Source organism: Trachemys scripta, chromosome 1 (assembly GCF_013100865.1).
Source record: "Trachemys scripta elegans isolate TJP31775 chromosome 1, CAS_Tse_1.0, whole genome shotgun sequence".
Classification (NCBI taxonomy): Eukaryota; Metazoa; Chordata; order Testudines; family Emydidae; genus Trachemys; species Trachemys scripta.
The window spans coordinates 201,267,835-201,288,877 of record NC_048298.1 but is presented as its reverse complement, the minus strand read 5'-3'; the positions used below and the strand labels follow the sequence as shown (position 1 = coordinate 201,288,877).

The 21,043-nt window shown below is 40.1% G+C and overlaps 1 protein-coding gene across 9 annotated transcripts in view; it reads right to left on the bottom strand.

The window, feature by feature from the left end:
• The window catches only part of DMD (dystrophin), a 1,855,422-nt gene that overhangs the window by 1,224,386 nt on the left and 609,993 nt on the right, over positions 1–21,043 (bottom strand). For all 9 annotated transcript variants that reach the window (XM_034754682.1, XM_034754655.1, XM_034754674.1 and 6 more), the window contains 3 exons: positions 18,250–18,351; positions 18,045–18,152; positions 6,916–7,095 (listed from right to left, as the gene is read on the bottom strand). In XM_034754682.1, coding sequence (XP_034610573.1) covers positions 6,916–7,095; positions 18,045–18,152; positions 18,250–18,351 — 390 coding nt within the window. The remainder of the gene's footprint in view (positions 1–6,915; positions 7,096–18,044; positions 18,153–18,249; positions 18,352–21,043) is intronic.

Genomic DNA, 21,043 nt, shown 5'->3' with positions numbered 1-21,043 from the left:
GTCAAGACAACAGTTCTGAAACTTTAAAATCGACAAATTGAGTTTGTCTTAAAGCTAAGTTGAAAAACCTGCATATTTAGAATGACAGCAGGCTTTAAGGTCTGAGTCTATTTAAAAGTGAAATTTGTCCCATGACTTGCTGATTTTAAATGCGCCAAACTTTGAAACACACAAACTGATTTTCTTCAAACCTGACTTCATGTTTAACTATATTGTTATCGATCATGTGGTATCCATAAATGACACATATATTGAAGATAATTAGTCACACTTATCCTGAATTGGGAAGAGCTTCATCAAAATCTGAGCCCGATCACTCCTTAAGCAATTTTCAGCTCTTCACATGCACTCTTCCTGCCAGGGCTGGCTCTACCATTTTTGCCGCTCCAAGCAAAAAAATAAAGCCTTGTAGGCTCTAAAGTTTTACATTATTTTCTTTTGAATGCAAAAAAATCAAGAATGGACGGAATGCCGCCCCAGGTATGTGATTCCTCTGCTGGTGCCTGGAGCCGGCCCTGTTTCCTGCTCTATGTCAGCTTCCATATTGTTCCTACAAATGCGTTTGGTGTTTTTCTTTTCTTTGGTTGGGGCGGGGGGGGGGGGGGGGGGGGTTGGCTGAAGTTACCCAGACATCATAAGCCTGAGTTTACTCTAGCTCCCAGACTTTAGGGGACCACAAGTTGTCTTAGATTCACATGTGAACAGAAAACAATGCATAGGGTGACCAGATATCCCGATTTTATAGGGACAGTCCCGATTTTTGGGTCTTTTTCTTATATAGGCTCCTATTACCCTGCACCTCCATCTCAATTTTTCACACTCGCTGTCTGGTCACCCTAACAATGCATTACATTGTACTGTGTTCTCTTGTGAAACATTATGTGACCTTGTAATTAGGCTGCATTAGGTACACATACACAGAAGATGGAGGAAGTTTGTAAGTAAGGTTGTGCAGTCAACTTGAACTTTCACATCACCTGACTTTTGGGTGTCTTACTGTGCATCATTGACTTTAAACTGTTTTTTTCGCTCAATTAATTTATTATTCTGTTACGATGTTAATTTGTATTGAGCACATCTCACACTGTGGCAAGTAGCAAATATATAAAAATTATCATCATTAATCCACTATAAGCATAAAGTTTTTTTTCTCCAAAGAAATAAAGTTCTGTTGTAGTCAATATTGAAGTAATTGCATAAAGCTTCAGTCAACAACAGGACATACTTTCTCATTAATTTTCAACATGGAGAAGCCTAACTGAGCTGCCTAACGCCCATCTTGTGATTAAACAGATTACAAACTCTCAGCTAATGGTCCTATTTTCTTTTTTAAGAACATAAACTTTCACCAGTAGTTTTCTTGTTGACTAAACAGAGAAATGAATTTTACTAAGATGCTAATTGAATTCATCATACCCAGCACTAGATTTGTGTGCACTGCAATGAGTGTGAACACACGGTAATTACACTGTGGGTAAAAGTTACAGACTCAGCAGTCCGAGTCCCATTTGAAAAGTGATTTAGGTACAGAGGCGCTTTTGAAAATTTTATCCTGAGTGCCTTCTTTTAAGAACAATCAACAGCTACCAATTGCAGTTGTGGTAGTTGCTGAATGAAGATGACACAAAAATCACGCATCTTTTCTTAATATTTACTTCTTATTGCTTCTGATCCTGCATGCCCTCAGCTCACAGAAATTCCACTGAAGTAAACTGGACTTCCGCATGTTGCAGGCTTGCAAGATCAGGCCCAATTTTTTGGGGGGGGGAGGGAGGGGGGAGGTATTATCCATTCATGATCTTACAGAATAGATGACTAAATTAAGTCCACCATGTTTTTAATTCCTGTAATCATGGAAGTATCAATGTCTATAGGGGAGACAGGAGGGGTGGGGGGATTGGAGGGTTAAGAGAAGAGGAGACCACCACCACCTTTTAAACTAAAAATAAATTTCAAAATGATTGCAGCACACCTTTAAGCTGGGGGGAAATTGGCTGGCTGGACAAATGAAGGGAACAGTGCTTTATGGAAGGAAGGGAGAGAGGTCAAACTGATGCAAAAGAGGACAAAGGGCCAGCATGGCAACAAAAACTCATTCCTGGGAACTGAATGGGTGGAAGGGTTTAAAAGGGCAGTCCGGTGCGGTGAAGTCCCCTTTTACATGGAGCAGGCTGAGGCAGCACCCACCCTCTCTCCCCTTTAGGTGGTAAAATACCAGATTTAGTCAAGACCTGCTGTGGGCATTTCTCTAGCTCCTTTTTAGGGGGACTGGGAAGGAATTATTCCAGCAACACCAGATTGGCCTAGTTCACCTTCCCCACAGCAGATTGAGGGAGGGCTTTGTTGACATGTGGCATGAAGGGAGGTAGGCTGTATGTCACAACTGATTATGTAAGTGTGGGGTGGATGTCTAGTGCAGGTATTCCATAGGGAAGGGATACAGTGACCAGATAAATGGCCTGGTAAAGGACTTAAAAAGAAGGTGTTGGTTAAAGAAGCAGAATAGGAGTGGGGGCTTGAATGGTATGGCAGGGAGTCAACCCCCCTTTCTTATAGCCCACCTTAACCCTTCAACAAGTGTATATGGGGGTAGATGGCAAGATCCCAGCAATGGGTTAGCTGGGGGACATGGATGGAAAAAGGGGGGGGGAACTGGCAGAAACCCCCCAGATAGTTATTGAATGATCATGGATTTACCTGTACTGTACACTTTTATCTAATAATAAAGTTGTGGCCTGATTAAAACCATATCAAATGTTTCCTGTCCTTCTTTCGGTGTAGCTTGACAATAAGCTCCAAATTATGCCTACAAAAATGGTATGCACAGCACTTGGTTTTGTAAATATTGTGGGTGAGGTTTTGACATTTTGGCCTGTGTGTCTTAAATGCATGTGTAAAGTAACCAATATTTTAGGGTTGTTTCAGTACTCGTGTTTTGGGAAAAGAAAAAAAAAACTATTTATGAAAAATCTATTTATTGCAGTTTACCACTGCAGTTTTCAATGAAGCAACTAGGGTACTGATTTTCATTTTAGTTTGCAGTACCTATAATTTGTGATTATTAAATGGTCATTCTAAGGATCTATTACTCTCTAGAAGTATGGAGTACAGTGCATGTAATTTTGATCAGTTTAATGCCTAGTTCCTCATATTTTAATAAGAATGTTATTTATCTAAGCTAGATTTGTAGTTCAACACTCTAACTATGATACATAAGGGATATTATGAAAGGTAAAAGAGCTGAGGAAAGTTATAACTGTGTGGATATGTTGTAAGATCTCAAAGGTTAGTATATCAATTATTATTGAAATGTAACAACCGGCATTTATGAAAGTAGAATGAGTTTAAGAAGTTTGTGTACACTTACGTATTTTGCTAGTGGATGGAGGCAGTACACTTATGCATTTCTCTAGTGGATGGAGGGATCCCATTCAGGGCCACACACAACTCTGGCCTTGAGATCCCCTGAGCATAAAGGCTACTCAGGTCCTGGCTAGCACAACTAGCAGCCCTAGCCACCCATTAAAGAGACAAGACCAGGCCCTCGTGTGCACTCATCATGTACTGACCAGGAAAGCAGGCCAAGCTGAAGGGAAGTGCTTGTTGCACCCCAGAGGATGTGTTCCCTGGTAGCTTCAGGAAACCTTGAGCCTGCGACTCACTACCTCCTGCAGTTCCTTATTGAGGTCATGTACCCCATCACAGCTCCAAACTCAAGGCTGTCTCTTCAATGCTAAACTGTCACAGGATTTTTGTCTGGATAAAGACTATAGGTTGGAGCCCAATGTAAATATACAAGTAGTAAATCCAATCCTCAGCTTCTATAATTATATACTCTGTGGAGCACAAATGATTATTTTAACTCAAGTTGCCAAACTGAGGACTAGCAATTGCATGCGATTATGACTTCCACCCCCTCACCTTGCTCTTCTCTCTAGTCCTCCCCTAAATGAATTTTGTCTACTTCAACTAATTTAGTAGCAACACAAGAGCTGGGCAAAATAAACAACTCATGGATTTTAGACTGAAGGAAGGATGCTGTTGATCACAGGTGTTCCAGATCATTGCAGGAAGTTTAACAAATCTGATTTTATGATTATGCTCTTTTTAATCATTAGGAGGCAGAGAATTTCCCCCTGTAAGCTATACCCACTGCAATCCTGGAAGGAACAAACCTGCGGTAGCTAACATTAGCTTTCTTCTTCCATAGATTTCAGTATTACTTTTTTATTTCCTTTATTTTCTTAATTGTCTCAACTTTCAGATTTCTACATGACCTCCCTGCCTGTCATTTAATCCTTTTTATTATGTAACCTACGTGTGTTTTACTGTCCCTGGAGGTCCAAACTAGGCACATTTTTGGAAAAGCTTCTCATCACTGCTAAACTAAATTCTGCTTAGATTAACAATGTTAATGTTAACAAATTTGGGAACACTAGTGTACCTGGCCCATTTGTTTCTCATTGCATTTTCAGCATAAAGTCATTTAGACCTGCTCACAGGATGTTTATTGACATTGCTGAAAATGGCATGAGAAACCAACAGGTCATCTACAGTGCAGTTATACCAATGTTAGCAACATTGGTGGAACTGAAATGGTGCTAGCAACCATTGTGCAAGTTGAAAGGCACATAGGCTGAACAGTTCTAGATCACCAGGTTGTAAAAACTCCAGCAGCAGGTCTGCACTCCCATGACACTGTAAATAAGAAGCGGGCAGCATTATCTCCCGTAAATTTAAACAAACTTGTTTGTCTGAGCGATTGGCTATACAAGAAGTAGGACTGAGTGGCCTTGTAGGCTCTAAATTTTTGCATTATTTTGTTTATAATTCAATTATGTAACAAAAAATCTACATTTGGAAGTTGCACTTTCATGATTAACAGATTGCACTACGTACTTCTTTGAGGTGCTTTAAAAGATACTATTTCTTTTCTTTATCATTTTTACAGTGCAAATATTTAGAATCAAAATAATATAAAGTGAGCACTGTACACTTTGTATTCTGTGCTGTAATAGAAATCAATATATTTGAAAATGTAGGAAAAACCATCCACAAAATTTTAATACTTTTCAATTGGTATTCTATTGTTTAATTATGTGATTAAAACTGCGATTAACAACTATTAATTTTTTAAATAGTGATTTTTTTTTAGTTAATCGCATGAGTTAACTGCAATGAATCAACAACCCAAGTTAAAACACTTATATCCTCCACTCAACTGAATTGTTATGAATTACGATGGAGTCCTGGTTCCAGGATATCAAAGACTTGTATTTATTTGTATTAGTATTTCTAAATATATGCCAGTTCTATGCATTTATAAGTAAAAAATGGCAATTTCAGTAAATGTAAGTGATATAGCTAGTCAAAACAGTTTTGTCAAAACAGTTTTCCACTGGAAAACAATTTCATCAAAATATTTAGTTATAATGTATCCATTTTTATAACATTGCCAATAGGAAAAAAAGTAAATAAACCATTGAAACATTTTGTTTTGATAAGGAAAAATATTTCTTTTAACTGTATGGTTTTGATTCCGTTTGTTTCAATGTTTATATTATATTAACACTTTTAATATTCTAAATTATGTTTATTATATATAGATGATATGAATATATATTGTATTTAATATATTTTTGAAATTTCAGCTCCCCTCCTCAATTTGGAACAAAATAAAATTGTAATTTTGGACTTATCCACAGAACAGAAATGCCAATTTCCATTTAGTTCTAGTGAATAGGAGTATTCATGTTAATTGTTAAGTGGCTCTATGGATTGAATTAATTAGTTATGATATTTATTAACGGCAACACCAGAAATGGGCGGGTTGGTGGTAAGCAGCAGTATTATACAGCTATCATGAGAGGGCATGTGGCAAAGAGAAGCTAATCAGATACAGCAGAAATGTGGTCAACACAAGTATAGAAACAAGAGAAAATTAATATATGTATTTGGGCCATACAATATTATTTGAAGGAATCTGACTCCCACTTCTGTATCTCCTTCCTGCCATCCTAGCTGCTGGTATAAGGTATCTTGCTCAGTGCTGGTATATGACGAAGAGATGGATAAGAGGAAATTAGCTGAGGATCAGTCCAGTCAAGACTGAGATGTGGTAGATCAAAGAAAACAACTGGAAAACTTGTGCAAAATTATGTTATCCCTGTCAATCGAAGGTGTTTTCTGCCACTTACCATTTGAGTTCACAATTTTAAAGTGTTAAATCCACACTTGCTTTTCAATGATCACAGAGGGGAAGGGAATAATGTGGCTTTTTTTTAACATCTATACTTGGACAGGAGGTTGCAGTTTCTCTCTCTGATATGGACCTTGCTACTGTGATTCATGGCATTGCTGATTTTTACAATGTGTTCTACATAGGGCTACCTTAAATCTGTTCATAAATCATCATGTGGAATGCACAGTGATGTATCAAGATATTATGAGTATATGACACTAGTGTGCCATGATCTACATTGACCTTTTGGTTTCCAGGTGGATTTCCAGGTGTTGGCTTTAATTTATAAAGCTCTATGTGGCTTGAACCCTGCATTAGAAAGCATATTTCTCCTTGTGTGCTGCTGCCACAGATTGAACTCAGTGGGGCACCTGACTTGAACCTTCTTAGATTAACAGAGAGGGCTGTTGCTGGCAGTGTATTCTCTGTGAGGACCTCTCAAAATTTGGAATACTCTTCCTCCCTTGGTCTGAAATCATTTACATGTTCTGACTTTCAGGAAATACCATAAATTATGGTGATATAACTTTGGCCTAAAAAATAAACCCTGACTAAGAAGGCATAGAGTGAAAAGATTTTAAAGAGTCTGATAAATAGCAGCAAATCTACTTCAGACATTTGACTGACAAAGCATTTCACTGTGATCAGCTGATAGAATGACGGTTATGACAAACCTGCTTAGAATTGCTCTCCAGCTTCTGCACAAGCCTATCCCAACGCTGGGCAAAGTTTTCCAGCCGACCTTCCAGCTTTTGAGCCACTGTTTTATTCTTTACTGCTGACAGGAGGTCCTGCATGAGTGAGCTCATCTTACCCATTGTTTGTCTCTTCATTTCTAGATCTCCTTTTAAGATCTGTTAAGAAACAGAAATCATTCAGACAACATGCTGGTAACTCAGGAGAGATCCATATGGAATTGAATATGGATAAGAATAGTTCATATAAATTCCTATTTTCAAGATTCTTGTTATCACAAAGTTGCTGGTAAGATTGACACAGTGGAATGAACACGTTATAGTTTACAAGGCAATAAAACATGACAGATGGTGCAGGTCCAGACATCATAGCATGCCTCAGGTGGTGTTATAAGTCACAAAACCAAAGGCTGTGTGACTTTAACTACCCTAAAAGTGCATCAATGTTAATATAAAAATTAGAAAATAGTATTTTTAAAGTTTTGCTATACTTTGTGTGATATTGATTATTAGAGCTGGCCAGGAAATAATTTCATTTCTGGGGGGGGTTGGAGGGGAAATGAGGTTTTGGAAAACATTTCATCCTGACCCAGGACAAAAAGATGAAAACTTGAATTTTTTCATGGAAGTGAAATACTGCTCTATTTTGTTTCAGACACTCTGAAACGTTCCCTTCTGCAGGGATGTTTTAAACAATGTATACTCCTACTGGACTCTCAGGCTCCCATGGAAACTTGCCTGAGCTCCATTAGAAATTTCAACAAAATGTGCCACATTCCCATGGAATCTTTCCATTTCTATGAACTGACATGTTCTGATGGAAAAATGTTCAACTGGAAAATTTCCAGGCATCTATACTCGTTCTATTTCTACTAAACTTTACTCCCTAACAGAGTCACTGCCCACACACCGTACTCACCAGCACCAAATTCTGAAATACTTACTCAGTTACATAGTACCCTATTCCAGGAGTGTTCCCACTGAGTTCAAAAGGACTAATCCTAGTGTAAGCACAAGTAGGGATTTCACAATCTGGCTTCACACATCTTCCTGAAACATATTAGCACTCACTGAAATAGGCCACAATATATAAACACCCAATGGAAAGGAATACCAGTACTTACTAACTTTTATAAAAAGCATCCAATCTGTTATGCCATTCAGAACTCCACAAATACTTAATACAAATCATGAGAGTAGGTGACATGGTACCAGGTCTGAAATAAAGGATAGCCTACACAGGCAGTGACATAGTGTCTTGAATTGTCTGGGAGGCTTTGCCTGACTCTACCCTACTGGTGCACATGAGTAGCAGAAGCTGGACTGTAATCCACCATAAAAGTATGGCTCCTGATCATTGCCATTGAAAAGAGAACCAGCACTAACGTGATAACAACTGGGACCCGATTTGGTAGAGTTTTACCACCCACTTTGCATAGGTGTAAATGGCTACATAGGACACAAGTAGTGAAGAATCAGGGCTCAGGTCTCTATTGGGCACCATTCACAGAAGAATATACTGGCAAGTAAAGGATGCCCCACACACCCAAAATTACTGTATGGCTCAGTGTGACTCAGCATTGTTTTGCAATATCCATGAATTGCTAAGGATTATTTACCACCTGGCCTGTAACTGAACGTAATGAGGAATTTTTTTTGTTTTCACTCTTGCTTATCTAAAAAAAATATCAACGCATTACAATAATGAAGGGCAATTTCAAAAGATGAGTTTTGATTGTATCAAGATTTGACTGAAAACACTAACAAACTGGTAGAGAATGCAATTGAGTACTTCGCAAGACAGTCAAGCTCTCGAAGATTATTGTTTCTGTAGAGTTACATTTTATGTAATTCCATTAGACACACAAGGTAGGTGGTGAGGTAATATCTTTTATTGGACCAACTTCTGTGGGTGAGAGAGACAAGCTTTCGAGCTGCTCAGAGCTCTTCTTCAGGTCAGAACATGTAGTTGAATGGCTTTCATCAAAAGTGCCTGTAAAATTCTATAACACTTGTTTGCACAATAGTTTCTCCTAACTATCCATCCATTTCAAAAATCTAGAAGCTGGCAGAATGTGTTTGACCACCCCTTAGTTAGAGTTCACAAGGCAGGAAATATTCCTATCAACACAAATGCTGTATAGTTCCCTACCTCACACTATAAGGTAGAGAAAACTTCAATATAAACAGATGCACAATTTGTTCTAGGGTAAATATATTATGGATAGAGATGTGTCATTATGTGCACTCAGCCACATTTTTCAGTAGCTTATTTGGAATACACCTATGTTTTGTTAATAATAGATATACAGCAGAAAGCTCCTATATTCAAATTTATCCTTTGTAAAATGGTTTCCTCACCCCCATTATTAATATACTTTCTCCAGCTAGTTATTAAGTTTAGATGTTTTTCTTTGTTAAAATCCAACTGCAACTCCCCTTTTTCTGGTTCAGATAATCAGTGGCTGCTGTAAAACATATTTGTAATTATTTACCTATTGAAAGGATGACTCAGGCAAGAAATCCAGGACTTTGAGATGACTGAGTATTTATGTATGTCTGACTATATAGTTGTCACTGCTTATGAATATTCTTATTAGGCTGAACCCATTTTTAGGGATTCAAATATATTTTAATGGAATACTTATAATAGGGACAAATTATACATTATTATTAATCATAATATCTTCTTATATAGCACTGTAGCGAGGCGGTGTGGTCCCGCACCGCCCTGGAGAGGGACAAGACCCTCAGGACACCAAAGTGGGAGGAGCCAGTGAGTCCTGCGCCTGACCCCCAGAGGTCACGGAGCAGAACAGAAAGTATAAAAGCCCAACCCCTGAGCTCACTGGAGGAGCAGCCGCCCGAGAGGCCAGATGCCTGTGGCCTAGCTGCCGGTTGTGAGACCCTGGCAACCAGAGGCAGACCCGAAGACTGGCCAGACCAACCGATGCCTGATGCTGACCAGAGCTCGGAGGAGCTATCAAGCCTGTCCCTCGCCAGTTACCCAAAGGAGTGTCAAGCCTACCCTTCACCTGAGGAGCCCATGGTGCTTGAACCCCCGGAAGACGCCGTCCGGACCCAGGTACCTCTAGAGGGGGAGTTAGGAAGTAGCCTGGGGGCAGCCAACCCTAGTCTGGCTGCAGCACTGCCAAAGCCTATGTCAGTTTGTTGCGGCCAAGACCCCCACTGACTCAGCAGCAGGCCTCCTGTCACGTCCCCCCGTCACCCAACTTGTGGGTGGCAGTCTCCCCTCTCCCAGGCCCCTCTGAGCCGAGAGCCTGGGCTGGTTTACCTGTGTTTGCTCAGCCCCTGCCTGAGGGCCTGAGCCACTGACTCTCTGCTGCCCTGCACTGACCCAAGGTCTGGGCCTGCTAATTATAACTGTTAGCTCAGCCCCTGCCTGAGGGCCTGAGTCCTGGACTCACTATTGCCCACCAACCACGGGCCGGGTGTGAATAACTGTCTGTGTTTGCCTCTACTGCTGCCACGGCAAGAGACTCCCACGGACAGGCTAATTCCCCATCAACAACTGGAAGGAAGTATTAAGGCAGTGTGGTCCCCCCGGCCCCGGAGAGGGACAAGTCCCAGCCAAACCCCTCTACAAGCACTTTTTATGAGTAGATCTCAAAGCACTTTACAAAAGAGGTCAGTGTAATTATCCCCATTTTACAGATGGGAAACTGAGGGTCATTGAGGTGAAGTGACCCAGCAGGCCATTTTAAGAGCTGAGAATAGAACTTTTACATGGCTTCCCAAGTCATAGGCCTGTGCTCTATCCATTAAGCCACCATGTACTCAATACAGCACACATCCAGCATGGGCTCATGTGCCTTCTACATCACCCACTAGCATGTTAAGGAATGTGAAGCAACTATGCCATTGCACTGGTGTGGCAGTGATGGTCAGCAAGCACTAGGGAAAACAATTAAAATATAAAAAAGTCCGAGTTCTGAGCATAGAGAATAAGACAACTATTTTAAAGATTTGAGTGTAAAAAGAAGTGCTTTAGAGACGGGACAAATAACCAGCTACATTAAAAATAGTCTTAGGGAACACAAACTCATTGGTAATCTATGTGCAAAGTAGCAATATCTAAGCAGCTTTTCTTACATGACCTTTAAATTAATTGGGTCCCGAAAGAGATTTAATACTAAATGAAGCAAACCTGTATATGTTAATACAGAATGAACCATGTGAAACACACAATTTGCAGGTACTGAAAAAAGGCTGCTACTTGCTATGAGGGGTTTTATTTGAACAGGAATTCTAAAATATATTGCATGTATAAATTATATGAAAAAAGAAACAATTTAGTTGAGTTGGCATAATTGTCAAATATAAAAGATTGCTTTGCTTGCCCACCTGGTATGGACAGAGGTGAGTCTGGGGCCTTCTCTGATAGAATCTCATCCCAGAAAACACACACAAAAGAAAGATTACCTGCAAGTAACTGTAGTTCTTTGGGTAGAGTGTGAGAATAGATCCAACTCTTGGGCTATACATACACCCTTGAGTCAGAACCCTTTAGAAAAATAGTCAGAAATAGGGCTGCAAATACACCCTCATAAGGAATGTGAAGTTAGGACTTGTATATAGAGACACTACAAATAATCAGACCTTAATTTTTTTTAATTACTCAGAATCTTTATTTAAGTCTCTGAACACGTGGGGACAGGGAATTTTAGATCCACACTGATGATCATGGTTGACTGGACAACAAAATGGCAAATGAAATTCAATAACGATAAATGGAAAGTAATGCGCATTGGAAAATATAATCCCAACTATGCAGCATATAAAATGATGGGGTCTAAATTAGCTGTTACCACTCAAGAAGGAGATCTTGGAGTCATTGTGGATATTTCTCTGAAAACATCCACTCAATGTGCAGTGGCAGTCAAAAAAGCTAACAGAATGTTGGGAATCATTAAGAAAGTGATTGATAGATAGATAGATAAGGCAGAAAATATCATAATGCCACCATATAAATCTATGGTACATTTTGAATACTGCATGCAGATCTGGTCACCCCATCTCAAAAATATATATTGGAATTTGAAACAGTACAGAAAAGGGCAACAAAAATTATTAAGGGTATGGAACAGCTTTCATATGAGGAGAGATTAATAAGATTGGAACTTTTCAGCTTGGAAAAGAGAGTAAGAGTAAGGGGGGATATGATAAAGATCTATACAATCATGACTGATGTGGAGAAAGTAAATAAAGTGTTAGCAAGTTGAGATGAACCCTAGGATTCTGGCTCCCACCCATGCCAATGTTTACCTCAATCTGCTTACATGTGCGAAAACTACAAACGGTCTTGTCTTCACCAGGATTTTACCTTGTGTTCCCTAACATGTGGTAAGGATAATTCTTCCCCCCCCCCCTAGTGTGGACTGCACCCCAAGAGACTCACAAAGGAAACATCTTCTATTTAAGTCTTGGCTTAACAGTGAAACCTTGCTGATCTTAAACACAAAAAAGAAGCTTAGAAGAAGTGGAAGATTGGACAAATGACCAGGGAGGAGTATAAAAATATTGCTCAGGCATGCAGGAGTGAAATCAGGAAGGCCAAATCACACTTGGAGTTGCAGCTAGCAAGAGATGTTAAGAGTAACAAGAAGGGTTTCTTCAGATATGTTAGCAACAAGAAGAAAGTCAAGGAAAGCGTGGGCCCCTTACTGAATGAGGGAGACAACCTAGTGACAGAGGATGTGTAAAAAGCTAATGTATTCAATGCTTTTTTTGCCTCTGTCTTCACGAACAAGGTCAGCTCCCAGACTACTGCACTGGGAGGTGCAGCATGGGGAGGTGGTGACCAGCCCTCTGTGGAGAAAGAAGTGTTTTGGGACTATTTAGAAAAGCTGGACGAGCACAAGTCCATGGGGCCGGATGTGCTGCATTCGAGGGTGCTAAAGGAGTTGGCGGATGTGACTGCAGAGCCATTGGCCATTATCTTTGAAAACTCCTGGTGATCCGGGGAGGTCCTGGATGACTGGAAAAAGACTAATGTAGTGCCCATCTTTAAAAAAGGGAAGGAGGAGGATCCGGAGAACTACAGGCCAGTCAGCCTCACCTCAGTCCCTGGAAAAATCATGAAGCAGGTCCTCAAGGAATCAATTATGAAGCGAAGCACTTAGAGGAGAGGAAAGTAATCAGGAACAGTCAGTATGGATTCACCAAGGGCAAGACATGCCTGACTAACCTAATCGCCTTCTATGAGGAGATAACTGGGTCTGTGGATGAGGGGAAAGCAGTGGATGTGTTATTCTTTGACTTTAGCAAAGCTTTTGATACAGTCTCCCACAGTATTCTTGCCAGCAAGTTAAAGAAGTATGGGCTAGATGAATTGACTATAAGGTGGATAGAAAGCTGGTTAGATCGTCGGGCTCAACGGGTAGTGATCAATGGCTCCATGTCTAGTTGGAAGCTGGTATCAAGCGGAGTGCCCCAAGGGTCGGTCCAGTTTTGTTCAATATCATCATTTATGATCTGGATGATGGGATGGATTATACACATAAGACAACCTACCTGCCCACTTGGATTTCTGATGGGACAGGGACAGGTGCTAATTCTAAAAGACTATTATCATTCAGTGGAATGGATACTCTGCCTGTCTGCTACCATAGTTCAAAGATATTAACAAGGGAGTAATACACAAATATCAGACAATATCCCTTGTCTGATACTTAACAAGGGAGTGTTACTTCCAATGTACCATTGATAATTCAATATTGAAAGCCTCATTCATCTTGTGAAAACTATGGAAATTACCATGTGACTTTAGTAAACATGTCCATACAGTCTCATCTAATAAAGAATCAGCAGCTACTAGCAAATGATTCTGGCTAACCAGCCAATAGTTGCAAAAACAAGAATGGGGTAAGGTTGGTGGTGGGGCCCTTTATCTACTAATGGGTCCCAACATTCATCTCTATAGGGCAGATGGGGGTCAACGGACACTGCTTTCCAGAGGACACATACTTAATAACAAATATGCATGTATATTCCATTAATTGGAGTTTAGATAAAATTACTCAAAGGAAAATCTCTCCTTCTTGACATGACATCTTCAATCAACTAGGAAAGAAGAACTTGGAGGCCCCACCCCAAACCTCCAGAAATCAATTATGACAAGTATACTTTAATCACTCCTGCAAATTAGTGATATCCTTCCTTCTCAGAACCTGTGACAAACCATTCTATTCTCTGGCCACTTGCCAAACCCTAAAATGTGCTACATTGCTGAACAAAGCTGGACTTCACATTTTTCTCCTCACACAGGGACTCCACAACACCTCAGGCTGGCCCTGGTTACAAGAAAGCCCTTTACTCAACTCTCTGACAAGTCAAATCACAGCTCACTTACTGGTTACAGGACTAGAATTCATATGAAACAATTTTCTTTTTTTGTGATAAAGTCAAAGCATGGGCATAATCCTAAAATGAGTTTTAGTCAAAGTAAAATCTCAATTCCAAAGAATACCTTCCAGATTCTATACTGCATTCGCTTTAACAGTATTGACTAAAAGTGTATATTTCAGACAATGGAAAATTATGTTTGACAGAAGGAAAACAAAGGGTTAGCACAGTGTATCCACAGCTATGCATGCTTAAGGTTATCATAACAGATGGCCAGAGTTTTGGGTCTCAAATTGTGGCATATTTTAAGGAGCATTAAATTCTTAGTCACTGTCTAAATCAGCAGGGATATTTACCATCAATTCTGGACCAGCTGCTAGTTATCCGTTAATTAGTTTAAACAATCAAACAGTAAGATTTTTTTTTAATTTTATTTTAAAAATACCTATAATTTGTTCACAGTGAAGCCAACATATTTTGAATTCTAAGCACATCAGAGAATTATTGAAACAACTTACAGTAATAATACCATAAAATTTTCATATACCAAAGGCCACAAAGATTTCTGTACACAGTACAAGACAACAAAATATAATCAATATTATTTCATATAACTGAAATTGATTTAATTATTTTAACTGCATAGGCAGTTATAACCCAGCAGTAACACGCTGGCTGAAAAATTTCACAGTTTGTAAACTGTTAAAACTCCGCTTTCCATGGATGTTATGTTACCCATGAACCAATGTTCTTCTACATATCTAAATAAATAGTAGGTCCACAAGAACAGATTACTTGCACAATTCCTTGTAACAAAGACAGTTTTTCACCTTCACTGCATAAACATGGAGGTGAAAATGTACCCCTCCATCTTATTGTAGGCACAGTCATGTTAATTTGTGAAATTATTTCACACTGAGAACCATAGAGTTTAAGGTCAGAAGGTACCACCAGATCATCTAGTCTGACTTCCTGTATATCACAGGCCAACAACACCCACCCAGCATCTGCACACTAAACTCAAAATTAGACCAAAGTATTATAACCCACAGGAGACCAGACTATTATGTGCCTCAGGCAGAGAGCAGGAGGACCAAGGTGCTTTAGTGTCCCAAACCCCCACAATGGCAGGGAAATGATTAGGTGAAATATACACAGATAATCCTGGCAAGTGATGTGTACCCACACACTGCAGAGGAAGGTGACAAAAATCTCCAAGATCACTGCCAATCCGATCTAGGGGAAAATTCCTTCCAGGCTTCAAGTATGGTAGATCAGTTAGACCCTGAGCTTGAAAGCAAGAATCAGTCAATCAAACATTTGAAAAAGAGAATGCTCAAGACCACTGGTGCTCCTTGTTCAATGTCACATCTCCAGCCATGGCAGTCCTTGGTGATTCAGAGGAAAAATATAAAAATACCCTCCCAGAATACACTGGTTGGAAAAAAAATCTCTTCTTGACCCCTGCAAGTGGCCAGCTGAAATCCTGAAGCTTGAACATTTAGGAATGTAAGACAAACGGGAAGTGCCTCAGAGGGCTCTTGAGCTCTGCTGTCTGCCATCACAAGCAACCCCATCATACAATTGCACTTATACATTTGTCCAGCTTTCTCTGAAAACTAATTAAGTTGTTTGCCCCCACAACTCCTATTGGGAGGCTGTGCCTTAGGTGGTTAGAAACCTTCTAACTTTCAGTCTGAATTTATTCATGGACAGTCTATATCTATTTGTTCTTGAGCCAACACTGTCTTTCAGATTAAATAGCTCTTCACCCTTCCTAGTGTTTACCCCACTAAAGTATTTGTAGAGAAATCATATACCCTTCTCAGCCTTTTTTCGCTAGACTAAACAAGCCAAGCTCTTCCAATCTCCTCTCATAAGATAGGCCTTCCATTCCCCTGATCATCCTAGTTGCTCTTCTTTGCCCGTGCCCAGTCTGAACTGTTTTTAAAGTACAATGAATTGTCACTCTAGCCTCTCGTTTTTTCTTTTTAAAAAGCATCACCAAAATCAAAACATATCAAGATCCAGATGCAGCATGCATCTCAATTAGAGTTGCCAGGCATCCAGTTTTCAACTGGAATGCCCAGTCAAAAAGGGACTCTGGCAGCTCCAGTCAGCACTGCTGACTGGCCATTAAAAGTCCGGTCAGCGGCGCAGAGGGGCTAAGAGAGGCTCCCTCCCTGCCCTGGCTCTGTGCAGCTCCTGGAAGCAGCCAGCATATCTCTGTAGCCCCCGCCATGAGCACCAGCTCTGCAGCTCCCATTGGCCAGAAACCACAGCCAACTGGAGCTGCGGGGGCAGTGCCTGTGGCAGCGCGCTGAACCTCCCTGGCTGTCCCTGCACCTAGGGGGACACAAGGATATACTGGCCACTTCTGGGAGCCACCTGAAGTAAGCACTGCCTGGAGCCCGCACCCCGACCTCTCCTCCTGCACCCCCAACTAGAGCCCCCAGCCCCCTGCACCAGCCCTGAGCCCCATCCCGCACCAAACTCCCTCCCAGAGTCTGCGCTCTCTCCCACACTCTGAACCCCTTTGCCCCAGCCTGGAGCCCCCTCCTTTACCCCAAGCCCCTTATCCCCAGTCCCACCCCGGAGCCCACATCCTCTCCCACACTCCGAATCTCTTGGCCCCAGCCTGGAGCCCCCTTGTGCACCCCAAACCCCTCACCACTGGCACCACCCCAGAACCCCACTCCCTCATGCACCCCAACCTCCTGCCCCAGCCCAGTGAAAATGAGCAAGTGAGCAAAGGTGGGGGAAAGTGAGTGATGGAAGGAGGAGGGATGGAGTGAGCGGGGGTGTGGCCTCAAAGAAAGGGCAGGGTAAGGGAGTTTGGTTTTCTGCAATTAGAAAGTTGGCAAACCTAGTCTCAAGCCTGGCCGGGATTGCAAGACTCTCACGTACAAAGTTATAGAATGCAAAGCAGTATGTTTCACTTAATAAAGATGATGAACTGCATGTTTTTGATTTCCAGGAAAGAGCACTGAGCTGGTAGAAGGCCAGGAGGGTTCTGAAGATAAATTTACTGATGTTTGAGAAGCACTCAGATACTATGGTGAGAGAACCATAAAAATGCCAAGGGGTAAATTAATAATTTTGTAGTCTCTGCTGGGTTTGGATGGTGCTCAATAAATATGATCATGACCCATCCATTGAATGAGTAGGATACAAAGAAATAGTCAATAACTAACTACCCATTCACTAAATATGGCAAGAGTCCTCTGCGGAAAAATAGTACGTGATCATGTAATTCAAGACTATATCATAATATATACTTACAAGAGGGCTGAATTGTGGCGTACGGGCACCCTGAAATCTGGCATTTCTTAACTTTTGAGTCTTTGACGTTGTGACCTTAATAGTGTTTTTAAACATATTTTTGTGTCTGATTTTATTTATATAAAATAAACTATACACATACAACACAACATTGTGAATGGAAGTTGTGTATTTATTTTATATATACACATATATACAAATTAGATATTAATGTTGTAAATGTATATATAACAGACAAAAATATGTTCAGAGAACATTACTAAGGTTGCAAAGTCAAGTGGCACAAATGTAGCTCTTTCATAAGCAAAATCAGGCACCAGTTGAGGACTCCATGCTCTCCAGATACCAGTCATCCCAAGAAACATGGATGTTCAGTGTTCAATTGGCTGAACCCAGATGTGAAGTTAGACTCACGAATGAGGAAAGCAAAACAAAAAACTGAACAATGGGGAAATACATACAGCCAACTTTCGCAGACTGGCAAGCATTTCATTCTGATCTTTAAAGCCAGTTGTATGAATCCTGCTCACTGCATCCTCTTTCTCTGTAAGCCATGAATCGAAAAGGCACTGAAAGAAATTAAGAGAAGGAAAAGCCTTCAGTAAGACCATTCAGAGTGCAATTTTTTGAACAATGTTCTGGTTTATAACTGCTAACACTATGTACCTGCTCCTCAGCAAATTGCTGCCACTTCCGAAGAATATCCTGTAGAAGGACCCAGCGATCCTCTGTCCATCTACAAATGGCTGCCCACCGGTCTCCCAGATCCTAAAAAGAAAGCAGCACACACACCACTTAGTAAACATTTAGTGTTATTGAGGCTCATAATATTTTCCCATGGCATTGAAAATCTTGATGAAAATACTTTGATAACCTTCCCTTTTAAATCTCACTCTTACAATCATAAAACGTTGTGTGTCATCCTGAATTGGGTATCAGTATTGTTTGAAACAGAAGTGCAATGTAAAGAATATGTGAAGCAGTAAAGCCAAGAAAAGGGAAGCAATTTAAATACCAAGATATGGATAGTATATCTGCATTAAGTCTGATACTACTGTGGTTTCTAAACTTGATGCTGCCAAAAACACAACAATTTGAAATGTAATTAGGGTTGTCCAGAGTCTTGATTATAATGGTAAAGTCCCAGATGCACTCAGATTATTCCTATCTGCTATAGGATAGCATTGTCAGCATAGAAGATCAAAGTCCTTTATTTTTCTACAATGTTCCAGTGAGAATTATTGAAGCAAAAAATCTCCAAAGCACTAATTAAGCCATTTTCTATTGCCTAATGGATATCTGTGTACATGCACACTATTACCATTTGAGATTCTTGCATGATTCATGTTTAAAAAAAGAAAAAAAAAGCATATTCTCGCTCTCAATTTTAAGCAAAAATTCAGCTCTGTCTCTTTCTTGCTCACTTCAGAGACAAATGCCTAAAATAGGAGGCGAGAGGTAATATAGTCGTGATTGTGCAAGGTGCTGTAAAACTCTTTTTTTGCCACAAGTTTAAAATGAGTGCATTACTTGTGAGTGCCCCAAGTGAGTTATTCAGGTCTTCTCAAACAAATAACAGTAAAAATGTTATTGCAGCCCATGCCATCATATGCTTCCTTGTTGTTGATCTCACGCACACATGTTGTGGCAGGGGGTCTCTTCAAATTTTCCCCAATTATTAGTACATTAGTAATTACAGAAAGAATTGTATCCATGGTAGGGATTGTAGAGAACAAAAGTGCAGCATCTAAATAATTGACTTTTAAAAAAAAACCAAAAATTCCTAATCTTCCCCCCCCCCCCCCCCCCCCCCCCCAAACCTCTTATACAGTGCAGCAATACCATAGACCTGTAGTAAGAGTACAGGATCCAGCAACATTGTGTGGTAGGAATTGCAAGAATGTTATGTCACACTCCTCAGTAAAGTAAACGGCACATTGTAGATGTGATATGACTGTGTGGCAAGGCATGATACTGACTGCATGCCACAGCTGAAAAGTCAGTGGGTGACATACTTTCCACTTCATTAAGTAGCAAACCAGAACTGCTCTAATAGATTAAATGAAAAATTTCCAATATGAAGAGTTGTCTGAGATCTTATACTGACATATATTAGAAACATGAAAAATATCACTGATCAACCGTCAGAGAGAGAATGGTAGATTTAAAACAGTGCCATTTTTTCGAGCAGCACATGCACTTGATACCATAAGACTGATTTTTTGAGTTCAGATTAAAGTTCATGCTCTCGGTATTTTATTAAAGAATGTCCTAGTGGGTATTAGTTTAGTTTCAATATTAGATCTGGACAAATAATGCATAAGAAAGCTTTCCACAAATATCCATTTAATTTTTTCTCATTAAATAATTGTATCCATGTATATGCTCCTTTTGTTTGCTTTCCATAAAAGTTAACGTGATCAAGTTTTACAAGCTCAGTTAATACAAATTTCAAAAAACTTCTGTACGTGAGTATTCATGGGAAACTATTTCACTGAAATTCGTATGCCAGAGTCTTTGCTCCTGAAATGCAATCCACTCAGAGAAAAGAAACAATCCCTTGCAATGTATGTGACCTATTCACAATTAAGCAACACAGCTCAAATATAGTTAAAATTGACAGAGAATTGCTGATCATCAGTCCAACGAGGGGGAAAAATGCAAAAAATATACTCAAATGAGTTTGAAAGATGAATTCAAGAAATTTCCAAACTGTCTGTGGATATTCTATGAGCAAGTAAATACAGGATAAATTCAATTAATAAACAAGTAATCTTTAATTATTCACTCAACTCTGTTCCTTGTACTGATAAGCCCTAATATGTTATGTATGGATGCATTTTGTAAAAGTGTGATCCTAAAGAACAGATGAGTTGTTTCTCAGCTTCCTTTTGTGGCCCAACCTGCTTCCAAACTCAGGACTGACCCTCAACTCATCTAGCCACCTTTCCCCAAGCCCAGTATGTTCCCAACCATTTCTGCACACTGACCTCTTATAAATCCTGTCCTCCTGGCTCCACAGACACCACAAATTCTCTCCTAGTTGCCTTGCTTGCTTGCTGTAACATAGATCATCTATTTTTTTTTTATTGCTTGACTGACTCCTTACTATAATCCAGTCTCTGGCTTCTGAGGCTAGATCCCTCCAGCAAACCTGGTTGTGGTGGCCACCAACCAGTTCCGACAGGGACTATTATCATTATTCATTAGATGCTAACACAGTACGCAGGATTCAACACATCCAAATAAGTTGGCTAATTACCTCCTCTAATGAATGTTATGTTCAAGTACTAACCATGGAGTAACACTCAGTGTTGTGTCTTGGTATTTATGGAAAATCTGACAATCATGTTTAACCAACATTCTGTTTATTTACAGATAAGGATGGACACTTCATTTGCTTATTTTGGGAATATAATAGCCTGATTTTCACTGAAGTTAATGGGTGATGAGTATGTTC